The sequence below is a fragment of the Maylandia zebra genome, linkage group LG1, assembly GCF_041146795.1.
Source record: "Maylandia zebra isolate NMK-2024a linkage group LG1, Mzebra_GT3a, whole genome shotgun sequence".
Lineage (NCBI taxonomy): Eukaryota > Metazoa > Chordata > Actinopteri > Cichliformes > Cichlidae > Maylandia > Maylandia zebra.
In genome coordinates, this window is record NC_135167.1 from 1829705 (window position 1) to 1850870 (window position 21166).

At 48.4% G+C, this 21166-nt stretch overlaps 1 protein-coding gene across 4 annotated transcripts in view; it reads left to right on the top strand.

Moving 5' to 3' along the window:
* Positions 1 to 21166, top strand: part of sh3gl3a (SH3-domain GRB2-like 3a) — a 26319-nt gene continuing 5153 nt past the window's right edge. For all 4 annotated transcript variants that reach the window (XM_004565719.4, XM_004565721.4, XM_004565720.4 and 1 more), the window contains exons 1-7: positions 1 to 221; positions 18338 to 18406; positions 18657 to 18729; positions 18816 to 18959; positions 19732 to 19865; positions 20397 to 20555; positions 20663 to 20766. In XM_004565719.4, the coding sequence (XP_004565776.1) occupies positions 177 to 221; positions 18338 to 18406; positions 18657 to 18729; positions 18816 to 18959; positions 19732 to 19865; positions 20397 to 20555; positions 20663 to 20766 (728 nt within the window). In that variant the 5' untranslated portion in view covers positions 1 to 176. The remainder of the gene's footprint in view (positions 222 to 18337; positions 18407 to 18656; positions 18730 to 18815; positions 18960 to 19731; positions 19866 to 20396; positions 20556 to 20662; positions 20767 to 21166) is intronic.

The following is a 21166-nucleotide window of genomic DNA, read 5'->3' on the forward strand; positions in this document are numbered from 1 at the left end:
CTCCCGCCGTTAGAGCTTCACTGAGCTCGGGGTCATGCTGCAATCTTAGCGGAGTCTGACTGATGAGTGCGGAGCTGTGGTGTCGGCTGCTTCGTTCTTGAGCCCAGCCTCCGTCGGCCGTGTGTTGAGTCGCTTTCCCGGAGTATTTTGTGCGGGGTTGAAGCCGTTCGTCCAGGATGTCTGTGGCCGGGCTGAAGAAGCAGTTCCACAAAGCCAGTCAGGTATGGAGGCGCCCGACAACAGCAGTTCGGATGCGGACCCTGATCTCCGCTTCAACATCAAACCGTGAACGGAATCAGGCTGTAGTTGGTCTGAAAACACGACAAGTCTGAGTTGTTATCGCTTAAAAATCGTGGGTTTCAAAACGTGTTTGCAGGGTGTGGATGGAGCGTTACTTTTCCGCCCAGATAAGTTGTTTTTATCGGAGATAACGTCACACCAAACACTGCTGGGAAAATCTGATGATTTAATCTAATTTCACACACACACACAAATAGATTCATCTTAAGCCACAGTTATGGACTTTTTATCAATTTATGTAATCCGGTGAATAATTCGTCTTCATTGTTGTTGCCATACAAGTTCTTGTGAAACGTCAGACTTTGCTGTTTCCACAGTAAAACCAACAGGAAACACTAACAGAGAAGTACACGTAACTGTTTTTATTATGAATGTTTCGAGAGGCTTTAGGTCGACGTCTGGTTTGATTTTATCCCCTGAAAGGAAATCACACATGAAGCCCGTTTTTAGGCTTCATGGCGATGTTTGTGTGACTGAGGCACCAGCCAGATGTTTCGCACCTGCCACAGCTGCGCCGCGCAGTCATTTAAAGGCAGGTGGAGCAGTCTTTATCAGGTGGATTTCACTCCCGGGCTGTACGGTTTGTGTTATCTGGGTGAAGCTCCATTAGACTCAAATACCTTTTAACGTTACATGATAAAAATACCATTGAACCAGTGGAAGGACCTGCTATTCCCACTGCCACCAAAAACACTGTGGTTTGTGGGCGGCTGTGAGTAACATCTAACATTTGGACAACTTGGAAACAGCTCACAGACTGTTAGTCTCAGTGAACCTTCATCTTCACCTTTAAATAAGAATTCGCTCCAGTTATCAGTAGATCACAGGCTGGTTTCCATCAGCTTCCATCAGTCTCAGTGGGATTCGCTACACAGCACTGAATCTGTACGTTTAATACCATGATATGTACTGGTGATGCTGGGTGAATCGGCTCAGCTTGCATGATTTGCTCTCTCTGTTGCATTTGATACAGCAGAGCATGCGAGAAGTATTGATTTCCATCAGTATTGGTGACTGTGCTTGTGGCGCACCACAGGGCTCCATTGTGGCCCCTTTGTCATGTTAGCAGCTGTTCCTTGTGTTCATATTTAAATCGCTTTTATGCTGATGATACTCGGATATATCTGCGCTTTAAACCAAGCAGAAGCTCCTTAATAAATTCCTTCAAATGAAACTAAATCAAACCTGATGGTACAAAAGATAGATGTAGCTGCCATTGTCATCTTGGTGTTTTTAAAATGATGTTAAAAGAAGGATTCTGACGGTGGAAGCTGAGAAGGACCAGGATTTGGGAAATGTTCTTAATGTTTGATTCAGTATGTCTGTGCAGCTTCTCGTGGTCGTCTGAAGAACTTGAAAAAAGGTGGCGACTGGGCTGTTTTAAGAGTTCTTTAACAACCACCTCCTAAGGGGACAACCCCAACCTGGGGTTAAATAGCTGGGACTCTCCACCTTTGTTTTTAGAACTGAAGAAGCTTCTTGGATGAGAACTGAAAGAAGTCCGTTTTATTCAGTACGACCCCAAATGAGTCACAGAGTACTGAAGTGTTAGCAGAGGTCCGGGGCAGCGCCGCTTTGGCGCTGCAGGTATCACCCCGTGGTGGAGATCTGTCATCAACGTGAGCTTCTTCCTTTTAAGACGTTTATATACGTTTTAAAGCACTTGGTTCTTGTTTTAACCTTGAGAATGTTATCTCTGCTGTTCTGTGATTTGCCTTTTCAGTGTCCATTCACCGTTGTGTGTGTGTTTCTGTGAATGGTGTAAACTGTTTTTAATCACGTCCCCTGAATAGTTTCCAGGTTGTTTTTTGGTTAAACGTGCTTCAGATCTGCTCTCAGCAGTGGGGCAGTAGAATAAACTGATTTGATTTGTCATAGGAAGCGGGACTTGTGTGTTGGTTTTAGTCTATTTTTATTGTGTGTTATGTCTTCACAATGCATCGTGGCAGCAGGAAGACACAGAGTGTAGCCCACAGATTGCATCAGAGGCCTTTGCTGCGGTTATCGAGGCAACTTCAGGTTGAACCCTGTTTGTGAAGGTGGGTCACATCTAACTGGGATAAATTGCCACGGTAACTGATGCTGCAGACCCAACCTGCTCCGAAGCACTTACGTTTGAGATGAGCGCTCGATAGGTATGAAGTCAGCACTGACCGACCAATACGATCTCTGGAAACTAGCGTCAGAATTCCTGAAAGTTCCATGTGACCTCAGAGAGTACGGAGCATCAGTAAGATAAAGACTCTGAGTCACAACTTTATTGCTGATTCTATTTTTTATGGCCCTGTAAGCGCTGCTATCTGATCCCACGCCTGTTTGTGTTTGTGGACTCACAGTCGCCACTTTTTCTGCTTTTACTTCCTGCTTCAAACAAACTTCACGCAGCAGATTGGGAAACCCTCAGGAGACTTATGGACCTGATAACCACCTACGTGTGACCACTTAGCATGATCGATGATGAAGGGGAAGATATCCTGGATCCCGTCAAAGTCGCTTAATAGTGCAGCCTTGCAGATGAACCTAAACTAAAACGTTAGGAGCTCGGTGTGTTAGTCTTCTTTAGAGCCGTCGTTTCCAAAATGAACCTCGTGTTTCATTTAGTAAGACCGTAAACTCATCAGCAGGGCGTGTAATGAGCCCAGAGACCATGTGAGCAGCAGGCTCGTCTTCTCATAGACTGTAATCAGATTTCTTTTATAACCAGAGGAGTCGCCCCCTGCTGGCCATTAGAAAAAATGCCGGTTTGAGGTCATCTTTCCGTCTTTGGTTTCCACCTTCGTGGAGAGCTGTGGTCAGCCTCTGTTTGAGGCCTGGCTTTGTTTCAGTCAGAGTGCTGATTTCTTCTCTTAGTTAAACACTCGCACAGTGACAGTGAGGCGTTACAGGCCTGGGCCTGTGTTATTATTATCTTTAGCCACATAACGTGATAATTAGTCAGCTAAAGGCTGCAGCCCTGTGTGACTGTGCGCATGAACAAGAGAAAAATGAATCCATAATAAAGAGCGATCCAACCTTTTATTCATCAGTGATCGCCTGTGCTCAGTATTGCTTTTTTAAAAATTACTTTATGTTTTTATAAATAGAATAAAATAGCCCTTTATTGTCATTGTACGTGTGCAACAAAATTGTGGGTGCTCCACGTCAGCTGTGCCGGAATAAAATATAAATAGCAGAATATGTACAAAATAAGAGAAGGGCCCACGTTAGACAAGACTTGGTCTGAATAGAGTCCGTGTATGAGTGACGGGGGTTACTCAGACCGTGGCTCAGATTGGTGAGGTGGGTGGGGGGGGGGGGGGGGGGGTTGCGTATAAGATGAAGTGTTAATCTTAGGTGCTGCAGCCCTTTCACCATCGACTGAGCAGGTGGCGTTGTGTCTGTCTCTGTAAGTCTGCAGATGTGAGTGTGAATAACAAACAGCTGGCTGATACAGCTCTCACCGTCAGCTCTGGGGTTTGGAGCTGTGAACACACCACACAGAAAACGCACCACATTCTCCAATCGCATTTTTATCTTTACCAAACTTGAACATGTACCCCTTTACTCCTTGAAGGGGGAGTGGGAGTTCCCCTTGAAGCTCTTCTCTGAACTGAGGCCTTTCCGTCATATTTCGGCTGTTTACAGAACAACACGACTGGGTTTGCATCAGCCGTCAGTGAGGGTGCTCTCTGCCAGTCCAGCCGCCCTCAGAAAAACACAGAAACTGCTCAGCGTCATCAAATGGTCATGAAACCAAGACTTTATTGATATACTGAGGTGTCATGTGGGTACTGGGAAGGTCGTCTTTAAGAGCGAAAGAGTTCAAGAAAATACATAAAGGCAGGAGTGGGCAACTCCAGGCCTCGAGGGCCGGTGTCCTGCAGGTTTTAGATCCTGGGTCAGCACACCTGAATCACATGATTAGTTCATTGCCAGGCCTCTGGAGAACTTCAAGACATGTTGAAGAGGTCATTCAGCCATTAAATCAGCTGTGTTGGATCAAGGACACATCTGAAACCTGCAGACACAGGACCTCGAGGCCTGGAGTCGCCCACCCCTGCATTTAGGTGTCGAGTGATGATGGTGGATTGCTCTCTCAGGGTTGGAGGACAGGCAGTTTATGTATCGTGGGATCTTGTTCAAGAATGGTGTTAAGGTGGAGCGTGTGGTGACTGGCAGGATGGTGCTGGTCCACCTTAACAGGTTTAATTTACCCATAATTCACTGCACCAGTATCCTGCTTCAGATAGTCGAGCTCTACAGGGCTCTAAGCTGCAGCCACACTGGAAGCGGTTCATTCGCCGTGCGTCGATTTGAGGCTGATGGATGGTCACTAGTGGAGATTCCTGGCTCTGGTTGCCTAGGTAACCAACTAATGCATTTACTACCAGGTCATGTGTTAATCATCGGGCTGCTCTGAGTGTTTGTCTCCACACATGCTGCTGTGCTTCGTGGACGGACACCTCGCTCCGGGCTCGTCTGCTCCGGGCATCTTTGCTTTGTTCAGTCTGACCGTGCTGCCACTCTTCAGACAGAAGAGGCTTCTCCTGCAGCCTTTCCAAACAGACATACTTGTTCAGTCTTTTTCTGCTTGTGCTGTCATGAACTTCAACCTTTAACCGAGGCCCGTCGAGTCTTAGATGGACCTCTTGGGTTTCTCTAAGCGTCTCACGGTCTGAGCTTGGGATGAATTTGCTGGGACATATTTTCCACACCTGAATGCTCCAGACCTGACTCTGCTGTTCAGGTGACTCCACGGAGGCAGCTTATTCAAATCTGACAGAATAAAACTTTTAGGATTGCAGCTGTGATTAACGAACGCTTCCAGATTGAACGCTGCATACCTCGGCCTCCGCCCTGCAGTGTCTCCTGCCTCATGAAGTAGCTTCAGGTATGTGACTGGTGAGAGCGCTGATGCTGAGCTCTGTTTAATCACGGTGTCCTCTCACAGCAGGCTGTATGAACGCTGTCGTGTCTGTGAAATTATTCCTACGTGCACAAGCTGAAAGTCAACCTGCCACTTCCTGTTTGTGCATCAGTGTGCGGTGCACGACATCATAGATTGTGTTTTATTTTAAACACACGTGAAAGATAAACTCGAGGTCGACTTGGTTTCCACTTTCACTTATTTTCCGTGAGAAAAAGATGCAGACTGGGTGAAACCCGATGAATGCTCAGTGTTCCCTACCTGTGTGTTTTTCCAGGTACCTTTGATCTGTTTGTTTGAGTCCTGCACTGATAACAGTAAAAATCAATGCAAAGCATTTCAGAGCTTCTCTAACGCTGGCGTCACCCGCTGTGGTTTCCTGCTGCTGGAACACGGCGACACAGACTGATAGCGGCGCTCGTCAGCGTCGGCCTCTCCTGCACAGAAAAAACAAATCAGACGTGTTTTTACAGCGAGCTGCTCGTCGTGTGTTTCACGAACATTGTTTGCTGTTCACCTGCTTCCTGACACCGGGGTGGAGACCAGATGAACCAGCAGGAGATAACCGGGAAGGGAAACGCTATCACTTCCTGTTTATTTCAGCCACATCTCTCTTTGTTTCCACTATTGTTGGAAAAGCAGCACAATTAATATAGCAGAATATTTTCTCTGCCCGTTTTGGAAAAATCCTCAGTGCTGGGGGGTTTATAGTTGCACTCAGGTCCAAACCACTACTGAATTCTATGGAACAGCTGCTGCATAAGATAAGATAAGATAAGATAAGATAACCTTTATTAGTCCCACACGTGGGAAATTTGTTTTGTCACAGCAGGAAGTGGACAGTGCAAAAGTTATGACGCAAAAATTAGAATACAATAAGAATAAATACAGTACACAGCTGTACAGAATAGAATAAAATAATATACTATATACAGTAGAATAAAATAGAATAAAAATATACAATAAGATAAAAATAGAATACGAATGCTATATACAACTGAGTAAAAATACAACGATGACAGAAAGGATTATTGCACTTAGTGTTATTGCACATGTGTGGATGTGTGTGTTTGTTCAGTTAAAGTCTTTGTTGTGGAGTCTGACAGCAGTGGGGAGGAAAGACCTGCGAAATCTCTCCGTCCCACACCGTGGGTGCCGCAGTCTCCCACTGAAGGAGCTGCTCAGTGCTGTCACAGTCTGCTGCATGGGGTGGGAGACGTTGTCCAACAGGGATGACAGCTTAGCCGCCATTCTCCTATCACTCACCACCATAAGCCTTAGATCCAGCGTTCCCTCTGATCTGGGACTGTCCACTGTTAGTCCAGTATAGTTAATGTAAGCCAACTGGAAAGAGGATTGGAAAACGTGGCCTAGTCTGGTTTCTGTGGCAGCGTTTAGGTAGCAGGGTCACAATGTGCAGTAAACATCGTGAAAGCATGGCTCCATCCTGCCTCGTATCAAAGGTTCAGGATGCTGCCGGTGGTGTTCGTGCTACACTTTGAGCTTCATTTAAGCTCCACATCCTGCCTGAGTATTGCTGCTGACCGTGTTCGTCCGTTTGTGACCGCCATGCGTCACGCCACAAAGCTCAGATCGACTCAAACAGGTTCATTGAACGTGATGACGAGTTCACGGCAGTCAAACGTCAGTCAGCAGAGCGCCTTTGGAAGGAGGAAGGACGGGAGGTTCGTGTCACGGATGCAGACGATAAATCTACAGCAGCTGTGTGACGCCATCCTGTCGACACGGACCAAATCTGCGTGTTTAATCTGAGCCGTGAAGGAGAAGCTGTACCTTCAGTCTCGTTCCATCAGAACTTTGTGTTTGTGTGTCTAGTTAGATGTTGGATGATGCTGGTCCAAGATTGGTTCAGAGCGCTGGATCAGGTATCACCAGAACCTGCCCGTCTATCCATCTCACTCCATGACGCTCTGTGTTTACTAAGCTAACATAGCATGGAGCTCAGAGGAAGCTAACAGCACAGAGCCGTCAGTGTGGAGGAGTTTCTGTGTGATGAAGGTTATTTTTGTTTCTCTTCTGCTTCAGTCTGCTGCTCAGAGATGCTCTCACAGCCAGACCGAGAGCAGGAAACCAGGAACTAACGTGACGAGAACAGAAAGACTCCCACACTGAGCTGAAATCAGCCTGTAATTTATCCCAGTTTATCCCAGTTTTCTCCTGAATTCAGTAACTGTTTATTCTTGGATTTATTTACTTGTTAGGTTTCATTGAAGAAGTGTTTAAAATGGTCATTGAAGAATAACTGAAGCTGTTGTTTTTACTGATGGACACAGTGTGACACACAGAGACTTCAGGAGGAGAACAAATGAGGCATAAAACAAAGATCTGAACTTTTTTAATGAGCAACAGCAGGAAAAAGCTTCGATGGTCACGTGGACTCGAAGGAAGATTGGAATAAAAACTGAGGAAGAGGAGCTGAAGTGTCAGCTCGGCGAGGATGTCCTGTTCAGGCAGTGGATGTGGATCTTTAAAGGTCCACAGCAGACAGGACAGACTTCACCAGAACGTCTTTTAAAGACAAATAGTGACAATGATGTCATCTACTTGAAACCGCAGGCGTCTTTATTTAGTCTGTAACCTTTGGGTGATTTTTCTGGTTGAAGCTCGAGGTAAACAGACCGGTCGTGTCTCAGCGGCTCAATAAAGACGAGCTGTGTGAACTGAGCGCGATGTGGGTTTGCGGTGTGTCGGGATCGCGATCTGCCCCAGTCTGTCACTCAGTCACAGCTGTGGTTTTCCTCATCTGCTGCTCTCTTTGCCGTGCAGTCGCTGAACAGGTGGAGCTCGCCATCCGTGACGTTTTAACACTGTTGTCGTCTCACACGCTGAAACCAAACGAGAGCCATAACACTGCCTGTCTTCATCAGAGCGAGGCTTGTTTGGGGATTTTTAGCCCAACCTCTACTTTCAAGCTGACGGGTCTTTAGTCTGATCCAGCTCACGTACGATTTCATCGTCTCAGGCAGCTTAGGGCTGCAGAGCATCGCCTCCATTTCGCCCAAGCGCTGCGTCTTTCCCAGCGTTGTCCAATGAACGATGACCTTTGGGATCAGTGATGTTCATCACCAGTGCTTTGTGAGGACAGTTTGTAGCTTGTGTGTTAAATTCAGGTTATACTGTCTGATCCTGAAAGGCTGAATGATTGGATGCTGTAAAGCCTGCGATACTTCCTCTTCACGCCGGAGGATGGAAATGAACTCTGTCACAGGACTGTTGTGTTTGTGTTTGGGCCACATGGTGTGATCGCACATTAACACCCCGCCCCCCCGACGATCGATTACCTGTGATTGGATGGGAGTCCAGAGAAGACTGTTTCTGTTCTTTAGCACGCTTTACGAGGTTTACGTCCAGGTGTAGCCCACCTCTCCTCCAGTGACAGCGAGGATCGACTCCAGGATCCTGACTGAATGTCGACACATTACATCCTGGTATATTAAGTATTTTTGTCTTGTAATATTCTAGTTTTTATGCAGATGCTTTTCTTGCTTTCATCCATCAGAGAGTTTGTCAAAGGCATTGTTGCTCTTGCAGTTTTGACTTTGACGCGCAGCTTTAGTGCTGAAGTCATTCTCACTCACAGAGTTTGGAAAGCGAGACTCTCGCTGTTTTCTTGAACTTTAGTTATAAATGGCTGAATGTGAGGTGAGTCAAACCTCAGCGGGCACTGAAACGACAGGAAAGCAATGAAATCTAACTGCACAGAAATCGTTGTTTCGTGTTCTTTTAAAAATACATTTTGGAATAACTTAAGAAGCATTGATGTCAGCAGAGCGGAGGTGAAACGATCTCAGGTGTGAGCGGGGGTCTTGATTCCGGGTCTGGTGGAGGCCTCGCTGCACGCCCGCAGCCTCAACGACCTGGTCTGTCTGCAGCTGCAGTTTGTTCTTACGCTAACCTGCTGCGTTCGCTCGCCACCTGCAGCAGGAACAAGATGCCGCTGCTCAGAGATGCAGCTGACAGCTCGCTGCGCCGAGCCCATCCATCTTTAATGATCGGTGATGGAGGACCGAGCCCCGGTCGCCTGGCGGTCTGGCTCATTAACATTTCAGCAGCTCATCATTATCATCATCACTGCTGCTTCCCTGTGACGTAAATCAGCCGGTTTATGTTGGCAGTGCGAGGCGAGAGTCCTCCAGCCGAGCAGCAGAAGGTTTATGATGCAAAGATTTCCCAAAAGGTGAAACGTTACACTGGCTTCTGTTTGATCCCCCGAGGAAACACCCGGTTCTAGCACAGCACGCCGTTTCCTGCTGAGTGTCATTTTAACCAGGTTTTATTTTGTTCATCGGGATAGCAAAGGATGCAGGTTTCTGTCAAACAGGGCGACAGTCTCGGTGCTTCAGCTGCGCTCAGAGCAGTCGTACATGTGTGCGACTCGCCGAGCAGACGAAGATGTGGAGCCAGAAAAACCTGCAGACGATTCCAGTCTGGTGGTTTTTATTGAAGGAACGCTGGCCTGTTATAATATCCTGTTTATCTGCAGTGGAGCTTTGATGTTTTTAAGTTTTGAAGGTGTCAGGTTGTTACTGTTGTTACTGCTGTGTAACAATCGTTTTGTTTGAATTGCTTTTCATTTTAGTTTCTTTTGTAATAACCTTTGATCTCGTGATGAAAACGAGTTTGTGTGGCTGAACTGATGCGTTCGCCTGATGGACCTGAAGCCGCGGTTGGCAAATGGTGACATCAGCACAGTGGTGCAAACATTTATACTGGTTTCATGTATCGGCTCTTGCGGTCTTCTGCTGAGTGATGGTGCAGATGAGATCGTTGTTTTGCGGTGGTCTCTGCAGGACGCTCGTCCATGCTGGAGAAACTCACTCAGACTCTGTTAGCTGCAGACGTTACCTTCAGTGTAACTGGGGCTTAATTAAACGTTGGTGGCTTAACTGGGAAACTGACTGGTTCTCACCTGTGACGTGAAGCTTGATCGTGGCCCTGCAGCTTCAGCAGACGGGCTTTTGAGTTTCTCAGAGCCCAGTTAGCACATTTTAATTATTTTATTGTGAGTTTGTTGAAAGTGGAAAACGGCCTAACCTCGGCCCGATGGTCAGACCACCTCTGTTTAAAACTGTGACTCCTGGAAGTTAACGCAGGCAGACGGAGCTGCCGGCGCTCCACACGAACCAGACGACTGTAAAAACAGCAGCTGATGTTTGTCGCTCTGACAACCTTTGCAGGAGTTATCAGAGAGGTGGCCTGAAATCTCCCGACCAGATTAGCTTCTGACTCACCCGATGGAGACGTTTCCTCAAAGACACGGGGAGTCATTTAAAACTAAATGATTTTGTGAAGAAGGTCAAACAAACACACGTGCACCGGCACAGCCCACACTGCAGCACTTTATCACTAGTTCACTTGTTCATCTCCCTGACCTTTGACCCTGAGATGTTTTAAATCGAATATTTTCTCATGACGTCTCTCGGTCGTGTTATCTGACCTTAATGATTCATGGAAGACGCAGAGTGCATTGTCGCTGCGCACTTATTAACTCAAGTTAACAAGTGAAGACAGAAAAGCTTCTCTGCAAGAGTCAGATTTGTTTGTGACAAATAAGTGATCGGTGTAATCAGCTGCCTCTGCAGCGAGTCTCGCAGCCCACAGACGGACTCCATCTCCTCCGTATTCTGCATCTGTGACTCCAGCTTCATGATGGAGGTCTCCACCTGCTGCAGGTTCTCGTTAGAAAACCCATCCAGCTGCAGGAGGAGGCAGAGGAGGAGGAGGCGGGAATTTTCTGGAGAAGCAGCTGATTAACATCAAGAACCAAAACGAGCAGAGCGACGTGCCTGCAGGGAGGCGGGGACTGTGTCACTGTCGGAGAGATGAGAAATAAAACACGAACAAGTAGAAATTGACATTTTTCTGTAACCATGTGATCCATAAACTAAAATGTTGTTTAATAAGGGTTGAAATTTGAACTCGAGCTCATCAGAAGAGTGTTTACTCGGCTCACAGAGCAGGTGAGCAGCACGCTCTTTTCTGCACTGCTTTAACAGATATAAGAGTCGCCCCCTGCTGGATATTAGCAATAATGCAGGTTTAAGACACCTGTGCATTGTTTGACTTCACTTGTCAGAACTTGAAGGTACGCCTGACTTATGATGACATCCAGTGATGTTCGAAGGTCATTCAGCTTGGTCTGTGAACACAAAACCCCACAGCCAATCAGAATGAAGCTGGCCTAAAGGGGGAGGGGTTGAAACTGTATCACAAGTTTCTGCTCTGAAGGCCCAGCGTGGTCAGCAGACCTGACAGGAAGTATGTGAGGCGATGTGTCTGACTGAAGGAACCATAATGACATTAGACGTGACCATCAGCAGTCGACGCGTGTCCCTGTAACCACGGGGGATTAATCCAGTAGTTTCACGCCGTCCTGTCTAACGTATTTTATTTTCTCGTAAATCCTCTCGCGTCTGTTTTCTAGGAGACGACCTCGTTAACTCGTTTCTGTTTGATTCCCTGAAACTGAGCCGCTGTTTGTAGGTCGGGCTCAGAAACAGAAGTGACGGGAAACGCAGCACAATGACTGCAAGGCTGCTGCTTCCTTCCTGCTGAACGCATGAGGAAAGCTCCACCCACGGCGTGCGCGCACACACACACCTGACTGTGAACGCTGTGGTTGCATTCACTGCAGCTCACACTCACTCTGTAGAGTAAAGGCTGCTTAAATATAAAATAATGACACTGGCGAGTGTTGATCAGTCAGCTGGGTCTTAAACACACCTTCGTGGGCGCTGTGTTACTCCTGCGTGCAGTCATGATAAAGTTGCTCTTCACACTCAGACCAAAGATTTTCTCACAGCTGTGATGCGTGTGCGTGTGTAAGTTTAGCGTGTCCAGGGTGACGGCAGCGCTGCTTTGATGATAAATCCAGTCGTAGGTCTGCAGAGTGTGTGCGCTCTTTTATGGCGCAGTCAGATTATTGCTCAACACTGACGCTCAAAGTCCTCGAGTGTAAGTTCGGTCTTATGAATTCAGCTTTGACTTCACGGTGGTTTTCATTAAGGTCACAGGAAGCGTTTCCACAAAGCAAAGGAGGTTTTTTATTTTTGACTCTGCTGATTAGCTGAGTATTGGTAAAGGCTCGCTTAGCAGCAGACACAACAGAGAGCCAATCAGAGAGCAGGAACAGGTCAGGTTGACCTAAGACGTGGTGAGGTTGACGTGACCTTTTCCACATTGTTAGTGGGAGGTTGTTGAAAGCCTCCTGAGGCTGCTGATTCGTCTTTTTTCTTCCTTGCGTGCTCTGACTGTGTTGTGTCTCTAACAGGTCGCTTTTTCCTTTAAACGATGTCTGACTGTCGCGCGTACACTCTGATGGTCGTCATCCTGCTTTGTTTCGTTTTGCCTCCTGCACGCAGCGAGGCGGTCACTTTGCTCCGGTCTGCTTCCTCTCTCCTGTTTCCCTGCAGGCCTCTGGTCAGCTCCCTGGTTCTCGATGTCAGTCGGCTGCTTCTCCACAAAGTCTCTGGGTCGCTGTTTCCAACAGCTGCAGCGGGTGGAGAAGCGGCTCCGGCCTGAGCAGAACAAATGTGCTGAAAGCCCGAGTGATGCGAGCGTCGCCGGAGGCGTGAAGTTTATCAGTGGCGTTGTTCGTGTACACGACGCTCTCCGTGTGGGGAAACACCGACCAAGCTTCACGCAGACGTGCAGGAGCGTCTGAGGACCAAGTCACAGCTTTGTTAGCAGGACAAAGCGAGTACTGACCTCCGGCCTGTAATCGCATCAACCTATCAGCTTGTTGATGGTGTGAACAGCAGTGAAGCGTCCCCTCCAGCTCAGCTCTGTGCTCTGGGAGCTCGCTGAAACAATACGTTCCTGCAAACACACACAAAGCACACACAGCTGAATTCCTGTGTGCGTGCGGAGGCCGGTGACTCAGCGTCGCGAGAGATTCCTCTTTGTTTTGACGGGAATCTGCTGCTCGCTCCGGCGGGCGCCGTGGTTTGACCGGTGTCACTCTCTCCCCGTCGTTAATAACACACCTCAGCTCAGAGCGTGACGCTGACTCACAAACGCACAACAACCCAGCTGAGCTCGCCTTCCTGTTTCTCCACTCCTCCAGACAAACTTTCCGACACGATCCGTCACGCTGTGAGGCCGAGCGAAACGCCGAGCGGGGACGGGAGCGCGCGTCGGTGCGGACGAGTGTTAAAGCGTTTAATTAACCTCCGGACGCTTTTGATTAACCTTAAAATCTGAAGTCAGATCTTTTCCAAGAGGTTAAAACAAAAACTAGTTTTTAGTTTCAGGGGAAAAAGAGAGAAAAGTTTTGGACCTGAAGATTAAATTAAGTTTAATGAATACTTAACGACCCAGCGAACTCTACTTCCTTTAAGATGAGTGTGTCTTTGTTCAGTGTGTAGAGCTGTCACATGAACATTTATTCTGTGCATTTATTGAAGTTGAGGTGGGACAACGGGTAGGACCGCCGTCTCACAGAGGCCGTCGCTGCTCTGAGGCTGCACAGACAACATTCCCTGGACTTCCTGGATGTTGTTGGGTGTGTTTCATTTGGACGTGCTGGAGACGCTCAGAGACGCAAACAAATGCCCCAAAGTTTGGTTTGATTTTCAGACGTCGGACGTGTTCTTGCCCCAACTTAAGATCTTCTGAAGAGCTTTTAGAGTCATACTTCTTCATTTTTAGGCCTTTCCTTTTGGGAAAGTCAGAAATATTCAATAAAAATTGAAGAGAATGCAACAGGTTAATATACGAGGCCTCGGACGCCCTCGCAGAGGCTGGAAGCTGATGTTTACGTGTGCGCTCTGGCTGCAGCGTTATTGCTTGGCGTGTGTGTGTGTGTGCGTGCGTGCGTGCAATCTGAGCTGCACAATCAAAGAAATGCTGCAAAGCTGCTGCTGCTTTGATCTGTGAGGAGACGTTAACATCCTGATGAAGATGGCGGCGTGCGGGGAGTCGGCGGGTTTTCACTGCTGAGCCTCGTGTTCAGCGCTCGGGATCATTTCAGCTCTAATGTGTCGGTTCACGTGGAGTCTGCGTGGATTAAAAGTCTGTCTTAGCCACCTGTAACCTGCTGCTAATGCATCTGGCCTGCAGGCTTTGTGCCGTCTCCTCCTCTGACATCCATCAGCTGCCAAAGGCTGCGTTACTTTGGAAACAGTTACACATGGTTACATTTACAAACAGTTACATTTCACTTTACATTCAGATGAACTTCCACGTTGTCCTTCATGATAACACGTTGCCTTTAAAACTGCATCTTTTGCACATGTTTTAAAGGAGACTTGTTAGCGTAGCTTAGTATAAGTCACAGTTCAAACTAATCCATCTTTTTGTTACAGTGTCTTAGTTTAACTCCTGGTGCTCTCGAGGCTGCTGCAGGCCTTTGTCTCACTCTCCTGTCTCTGCCCTCATCATCCTCACCGTGCAGCACATCTTTAAGCTCGGCGTGTGACAGCCCACGGGGTCAAGGTGTCCCACAGAAACCTCCTTGTGATGTCATTTGTCTGCTCGTACACAAACTTTCATTGAGGGTCATTTAACCCCCATCCTGCTCACCCGTGCTGACTGTGCTGATCCAAGGATAAAAACCTGTAATAAAATGTAGCCTGAGCTTGGATTACTGTAAATACGCTGAGCTCATTATTATTAACTTCAAACGTTCAATGGGAACGTCCAACGCTGGAGCAGGAGATACACGTCAGGAAGTGCGGAAAAGAAACCTGAACGTTGAACTGATCATTCTTTGTTTTTAGGAAAAGTCCCGGTCACGTGGCTAACCACGTCCCGACCCCAGCTCTGTGCTTGTGCTTCTGTGATGATCTAGACGGAGCGTGCAGCGAGTCTGCAGCGAGACGTTCAGCCTTCCTGTTCAGCGCCCCCTCCTCTGTCCTAGAAAGGCTCTGCCCGTCAGATTGGGCTCATTTCTCTGAGTCTGCTAATTTTACCCAGGCTCTGACCCACTTGGTGAATCTTTCCTGCTACTCGGCAGCACTTGTAGTCGAGCCTGAAGCGCACACACACACACAAACAAACACACCCCACTCTGCGGAGTGTTTGGACTCGACGGTTGGCCGAGCGATCGTGTTGTGACTGCGTTCGTTAAACTACTGAAGGTGACACTAATGCTGTCGGGCACAGTCGGCTCGTAGCTCGGCGTGCAGCCAATCAGAGCTCTGAGTTTATTATGAAACTGAGCAGTTGCACTGCAGCTGGACTTCCTGACGTTTCAGTATCAGGTGGATAACATCCCTAAAACCTTTCTGGGCTTTTCTCAGGGGTTTGTACACTTTTACCAGCTGTGGTAAAAGTGATCGCACAGCTGGGTGCAGCTGGACAGGTGTGCAGCTGGATGCAGCTGGACAGGTGTGCAGCTCACAGGTCTTAGGTTGGTCGGGAGGACGTAGGCTCAGCATTAATGACGCTGTGATGAAAGGCTACTTGTTTTGGGACAAATGTCGGCGGCGGCGTTTCCAGCGCTTCGCCTCGTCCCGTTTATTTAAACGAGATCTTCAGGCTAACTGGCTGATGAGTTACCAGGTAAAGCTCGTGTAACGTGATATTAACAAGCAGGCCTGCAGTTATGAAGGTGAATATTAGATCATGCACAGGTGGGTTCTGCCAGAAAACTTTGTTAGCTGCAGCGCTGCTGGGATGTTCATGGAGTGTGGTCCACCAGTACAGGCAGCTATGTCTCTGCACTGGTTTGTACTGGTTTGCCTTCTTTTGACTGGTTCCATTCCATGTTACTGTCCTCAAAGCTTTAAAAATGGTTTCCCTCACTGATCTGTGCCTCGCTGCAGTTCAGCGGCGGCCTACAGGGACCAGAGATAAGACGGGATGTCCTGTATCGATCCTCGTATTGATCTCATTCTTTGTACTTAATCCAGTAAAATCAGCACCACGAGTAACTGACTGACTGGATGACGTTCAGTTACCTGAAGGAGAAGCTGCATCCGATATGACGCCTCGCCACGGCGTCACTCCGCTGTCGTTTACAGCTGTTTGTGTGATTTGTCAGTGGGCTGTAAACGGCGCCGTATGATCGGTTTATCACATGAGCAGCAGGACGCTGAGAGTCCAACAGCTGAGAACATGACACAGCGCTGAGTGGATGGGACACACCTTTATTACCGGGTGTAACGTGGCTCACCTGTGCTCTTTACACCTAAGACGTCTGACCTCATAACAAACATCGTCTGATCCAGAGGACGGCGTATCAGGTGCATCGTCTCAGGTTCTGCGCTAACGTACGATCAGGTTTAGTTTCTTCTGCACCTGTAACAGTGCTGATGGTCCAGTCCTGGGCTGTTCATGGATCTCACGACGATGTTTGCTCTTTGTTTCCTGCTGTAACAGAAAAATCTATCTGTGATAGTGTGGAGCATAGAGCGTGTCCTGTATATGTCCAACAGGTGAGTTACAGGTGAACATGCTCCGCCGTGCAGCTGTTATGAAGGAGAATTATCTACACAGAGCAAACAGTGTGTGTATCCGGCTGTAAACATGTTTATTATGCTGTGAAGTTTGAACAGGAGTCTGTGGGGCTGACTCACTGCTGCCTCTGCTGGACGTCAGAGGAACTGCAGATGTTTGGACTTCACGTGTCTGAAGGTTGATGCTCAGTTGAAGTTGATGTTGATGCTCAGTTGAAGCTGTAGCGGTGCTGCTTTGTGGTCATCGTACTCGTGTAGAAGCGTCTCTGAGGTGGACGACACGCTCCGTCTGCCTCAGTAATCCTGAATTTCCCCTCGTGGATGTGATTTCCTGCCGCTCGGCGCCCGTCGCGTCGTCTCACATCTGGTTGAACCTGAAAGTCTCGTGTCGTGTCTCCTGGCAGTTCTCAGGTTAGCAGAGCTGCAGGTTGCTGTGTGATCTCCAGGCTCTGAACTCAGCCTGCAGGTAGTTTTTACTGAGCTGCTGTTACAGGAAGACCTCGTAGTTTCAATTCATGTCGTGAATAAAAGGCTGCAGTCACCACGTAACGTTTTCAATGTTTTGCTGGCGTGTCCGTCCCTCCACAGTACCCCCCACCCTGCATGTTTTTATTGCACATTAGCTTCTGGTTCAGCTCAGCGTGTCTTAAACATGCTGTTTAGTTTTTATAAGCAGAGGATTAAAAAGGCCAAACAGACCTGGGATCAGCGTGCAGAAGCATGAATCAGACTGACCTTAAAGTTTATTGATCCCTAAATAAACACAGATATGGGTCAGATTTCAGCTCAGGCTGCAGTCGCAGGTCTGACTGGCCCACTGCCCCAAATCTGAGAGCTTTACTTTGTGTTCAGAGAATTTTTATCCTCTTTAAACGGCGTCCGCGCTGCTGTTACTGCTGTGTGAGCGCCCGGCAACTCCAACCAAACCGTCAGCCAATCAGAGCCTCTGACAGTAACGAGTAAATGTAATTAAGTTACTCTCAGCGGTCTGCTTTACACCTTTTTACTTTAGAGTGTCATCGCTCAGCACCACCTTCCAAGTGTCGATGCAGTTTACTGTGTGATGTGCACTTTTATTTTGAAAGGCACCGGCCTTCATTATATCACGAATAATGTAAACGTGCTCTGTAAGTGATCAGTGTGTTACTGTTGTCCAGCTAAATGCTCACACTAATAAAGTTTCTTTGAAGTGGCGACAGTGTTACTGCGGCTCGTTAGCCATTGGTCGATGCTCGTGTTTCCTGTGTTTCCTGTGTAAACCCGGCACGTTTACCAGTGTCCATCACACAGGCTGCGAGTGAAGTCAGTCTGTCCGTGTGGAGCTCTTTATAGCCCAGAAAACATGGAGTCACATACGGCGCTGTGTGAGCCTGCTTCAAACAAAGATGTCACACGGCGTGGGAACGAAGTTAAACGTGTGTAAAATCTGCATTTCTAATTGAAATGACCGTCACAGGAGGAGGTCCGTGTTTCGGCGTCTCTTCCAACACCACAGTGACAGATTGTGAGGATGATGTCATCCTCGGATAAATCCCAGAGGCGTTAAACGGTGATTAATGGAGCGACGGCTGGAGCGTGAGCCGGGTTTACTCAGATGTGTTGAAATTTGAATGCAAGCAGGGAAAACTTTATTGAACGCATTCAGAAGCACAAATGTTAACAAATAAAGACGCTTCAGGCCTCTGTGACTCTGTGTGCTCTCTCTGTGCAGCTCCTCAGTGAAAAGATCAGCGGGGCGGAGGGGACGAAGCTGGAGGAAGACTTCTTAGAGATGGAGCGGGTGAGTCCAGCACACGCCGAGGGTTGCGGCCGGCCTGCTCACCGCTTTCACTCATACGCTCGGGACAGAACTGGGAGGTCTCGTCATCTTCAGCTGACGAAACACTTCACTCGGGCCGTCCGCTTTATTTAACTCGCCGTTAAAACGTTTGTTAGCTTTAGGAATTGTACGATTTCACAACAAACTGAACCGTTTGCTGAATTTAATCTTTCAGATGTCATCCTGACATTTAACTGCAACCTTTTTTCAGAAAATCGAGGTGACCAGCAAGTCGGTGCTTGACCTCCTGTCCAAAACAACAGAGTACCTCCAGCCTAACCCAGGTGCGAAACACCTCCATGTTTGCTGTTCTTTGAGCTTTCTGTGCTACAAACTCAAACCTGCGTTTGATTCTTTGTTTCCTCGCCAGCGTCTCGAGCCAAACTGAACATGCTGAACACGATGTCCAAGATCCGAGGGCAGGTGAAGACCACCGGCTACCCCCAGACCGAAGGCCTGCTGGGCGACTGCATGCTGCGCTACGGCCAGGAGCTGGGAGAGGACTCTTTGTTTGGTACCAGCTCTCAGATGCCTCAGGTCCTCTAACAGCTGCACAGAGGCCGTTACAGGCGGCGCCAGCGCAAACCCTGCACTGGCACCGAGGCGTGAGCACGGTCATCTTTGGCCTTTCACTGCAACATTTAACATGGACGCAGCTGCTTAGTACAAGACGCATGCAGAGCGTCAGTGTTACAGTGATGCAGCAGTTTTCAAAGATTGCTCCGTAATAAAATCTGCACAGTGCACCACAAGTTTAAAAGCATCAATGTTGTGAATGCTGCTTTGCCTCCTTCATGACGTCAGGTGTCAGCGTGACGCTCGGTGTTGCTGAACAGGCGGTCTGCTGCAGAACGCTGCATGTCGGACAAAAGCCTGCAGGACTGTGTGCAGGTTACAGTGCACAGTCATACAAGGCAGAAGTGTCGTTTGTAATAATGGCCAGCAGGGGGCGTGGCCTCAGGTTAGAGGAGGCGGTACGATTGCAGCCTGACGTTCATTTTAAAATTCTGGCCGTCAGAGTCGGAAAGCAGCCGAGTCTGAAACCAAGTCACCGGCCAATGAGTGTGCAGCGTCCCTCCTTTGAGCTGGTCACTCGCTGTGAGGTCAGGATGCAAAGAACTACAGATTTCCTCCCTCGTCGTGTCCCTGTGTTTGCGCCCCTCTGTGCTGCTGTTAGTCGGCTGCGTGTGTCAGTGTTGAATGAGGAGTTTGTACCTTGTAGATGATTTTATTGAGATCACTGTGATAACGGCTCATTGGAGGCGGCACCTCTCTCTGTCCTGCAGGATGCGCTCTGGTGGATGTGGGTGAGGCCATGAGGCAGATGGCAGACGTGAAGGACTCTCTGGACATAAACGTCAAACAAAACTTCATTGACCCCCTGCAGAATCTACAGGACAAGGACCTCAAAGAGATCACGGTAAAGACAGACGAGAGACTGCGAGGTTCTCTGACCGCTGGCGCCGTTTGCAGCGCAGCAGAAACACGCGCTGAAATTTCTGCAGCGAATTTGCAAACGGTTTGAAATCTGCCTGTCGGGGCGCTGCACGCACAGATCATCCTACCTCTGCTTTACTGCGCGAGATGCTGTGCAGCAAACCTGCAGCTTCTCCTCTCCGTGTGCCGAGCTAATGCTAGCTGCTAACCCTCTGACCTGCACCTGGACTCTCAGGTGTGTGGGCGGAGTCACATCAGATATTTGGGCCATTCTTCTGATCGTGAATTTCACTCTTACACTCGAGTTTTTAGACGACGTTATCCTCAGTACACTCGCCTCTTATACGCTGCTCGTGGCGTTTAGCCTCGTGACCTCCACCTGCACACGCCTGATCACTTCGCCTCCACATCAGCTCAGTAAATCTGTTCACGATGGTTTTAAATGAAATGTTTTTGTAAAGAAACACACAGTGTGACGTGCGTGTCGACGTGTTTCTGCCGCTGGTGTTCGCAGCATCACCTGAAGAAGCTGGAGGGCCGCAGATTAGACTTTGACTACAAGAAGAAGCGTCAGGGGAAGATCCCGGACGAGGAGATCCGGCAGGCGGTGGAGAAGTTCGACGAAAGCAAAGAGCTGGCTGAGAGGAGCATGTTCAACTTCCTGGAGAACGACGTAAGAGACGCGAAGACGCGGGTAACGGGGAGGGTTTCACACGTGAGACGTTATCGTTTAACGTGCGTGCGTGCGTGTGCGTGTGCGTGTGTGTGTGTGGCCACCAGGTGGAGCAGGTGAACCAGCTGTCAGCACTGATCAAGGCGGCGTTGGAGTACCACCAGCAGTCGTGTGAGATCCTGCAGGAGCTCAGTGGGAAACTGCAGAAGAGGTAAGAGAGCCGCTTCTCCTCCGCTGCGATCGGGGTTCGTGTCTGCGTGGCGTTCGCGGCGCTCGCGGCATTCTTCGGGACGTCGTTTCACGCTGTGAACAGCAGGTCTGTCAGCAGCGTTTTTAAAGCGGGAGCTCACTGAGTTTGTCTGTCACTGAAGGTGTTTTTCACACTTCAGCTTCTGTTCTTGATGAAAGCGTCTGGATTTGGCCGCCGCTCGCTGTCGGCGGATTGCGCAGACATCAGAAGTTTTATCCTCCTGAAATGTCAGAGCCTGTTACTCCATGTTTCCATCAGTAAAGGCTAAAAACACTCGTTAAACACGCGCTCAGTAAGGTAGAAGTAGCGAGTAAGAGCGCTTATAAACCCTGAAATTTGCTGAGATCTGAGGTTTGTGGGC